The following is a 1855-nucleotide window of genomic DNA, read 5'->3' as shown; positions in this document are numbered from 1 at the left end:
ATATTCTAATTTGTTATAAGTGATAGGTATTTCAAAAATTTTATGATCTAGAAATAGTGTACTCATATGCAGTTGATGTTTAGTAGCCATAGTTAAAGGCAAATTGATTCTATTATTTGACATTAATGCACTTTGTTTCAATGGCCGATGTTTAGCTTCGAAACGCATTGCCCATATATGAATTAAAGGACCTGCAATTTTCATTATATAAGCATAATGAACCATAAAATGGTGTTTTGGTTTCAAAGTGTCTTTAAAAAGTTTGACATACAATATATGATGTTTTTCAAGTAAATTAATATCATCATTGTTAATAGTCGATTGTAGCACAATCGTAACTATCTGTCTTAACCCTTCGTGTGTAACGTCGGGTCACTCGTGCCCTGGCGAAAGTGACTGTCCCCTGTAGCTCAAAGGGAGGGGAGGCGGAACCAAACTATACTGAAAAAAATTGTATACTACTAAGCTACTAGCTCCCCAAGCGCCGACGGTCTAGTGCGTAAACAGCCGTTGTGAGAGTCAAACAAAGTTTTGAAAGTGCACGAGTGACCCGACGTTACACATCACGTTGATTAAAAATAGCAGGTGAGTAAAATGTTTATTTTAATTTGGATGTTTTTTTTACTAAAAATTCATGTTCTTTCATTGGGAATTGATCTATTAATCTATCTTAGAGTTTCCTAACCTAACTTTTAAAGTAAACACGTTTTTCAAATTTCGATGTGTTTTATTATTGTAAATTGAAAGTAAACTCAAAGTTTATGTCATTGTGATAAGAATTTAAATTTTATTTTTCAGATTAAACGATGTCGCAAAGATCAGATGCTGAAATTAGTCGCGTCTTATACGAACGAGATCATGAGGTTGACTACGGCGGCGATGGTACTGATTCAGAGGAAGATAAAGACTGTGTCGAGGTTCAGGAGTCTAGCGACACTGAAGTTTCGTGTGACGAGCCAGACTCGTCACACTCTGATAATGTTCCAGACTCTGATGATGATTTAGATGAGGAAGAAGAAGAGCGAGGCCAAGCACCTCAGCGAAGAAAGCGCAGATTCGTCCACGGTAAAGACAAGTTCAAGTGGAGTCTTGATACTCCGGAGGCACGTGGTCAATGTTCGAGGGTGCATTTGCCTGCAGCTAAGGGTAACAGTTCAAATGCAACAAATCCATACGAATCGTGGAATGCTCTTTTTTCGGATGAAATGTTGGATCTTATCTTGAAATGGACAAACGCGGAAATTGAAACATATAAAACGACACACGTGTTTAAAGCCGCTGATTCAGCAACTTTTTCTAGTTTGACGTTAAACGAATTAAAAGCGTATATAGGTTTGTTGTATTATCAAGGACTGAACAATAATAATCGCGTCTTACTTGAGAATTTGTGGTCCGATGAATTTGGCACAAATTTATATAAAACTGTAATGTCAGTGAAACGGTTTCGATTTATCGGAGCTCGGCTTCGATTCGATGATAAAACCACTCGACGTGAACGACGCGCGAGCGATTTGCTGGCTCCCATACGCGAACTGTGGGATCTTTTTATCGGAAATTGCATAAGTAATTACACCCCTTGCGACAACGTTACCATCGATGAACAATTATTGGGATTCCGAGGAAAATTTTCAGCTCGTGTATACTCAAAATCGAAGCCTGCACGATATGGCATAAAAGTTTTGTCATTAAATGACTCGAGGACTTTTTATATGTTGAATGCAATTCCTTACACTGGTCGAGTTATTCCAGAGCGAGCCGAATCGATACCAACATACTTTGTAAGACGTCTATCTGAGCCTATACATGGTTCTGGAAGGGTTATCACGTGTGATAATTGGTTCTCTTCTGTAGAGTG

At 38.2% G+C, this 1855-nt stretch overlaps 1 protein-coding gene across 1 annotated transcript; it reads left to right on the top strand.

The window, feature by feature from the left end:
- Positions 1–542: 542 nt before the first annotated feature.
- On the top strand, positions 543–1852 carry LOC112461774 (piggyBac transposable element-derived protein 4-like; the record flags this gene model as incomplete). The annotated part of the gene is made up of 2 exons (XM_025027152.1): positions 543–585; positions 799–1852. A coding segment is annotated over exon 2 (1046 nt), but the record flags the coding sequence as incomplete, so codon positions are not given.
- Positions 1853–1855: the final 3 nt, after the last annotated feature.

Source organism: Temnothorax curvispinosus, unplaced genomic scaffold (genome assembly GCF_003070985.1).
Source record: "Temnothorax curvispinosus isolate PA1 unplaced genomic scaffold, ASM307098v1 QBEX01011759.1, whole genome shotgun sequence".
Lineage (NCBI taxonomy): Eukaryota > Metazoa > Arthropoda > Insecta > Hymenoptera > Formicidae > Temnothorax > Temnothorax curvispinosus.
This window is presented reverse-complemented; position numbering and strand designations above follow the sequence as displayed.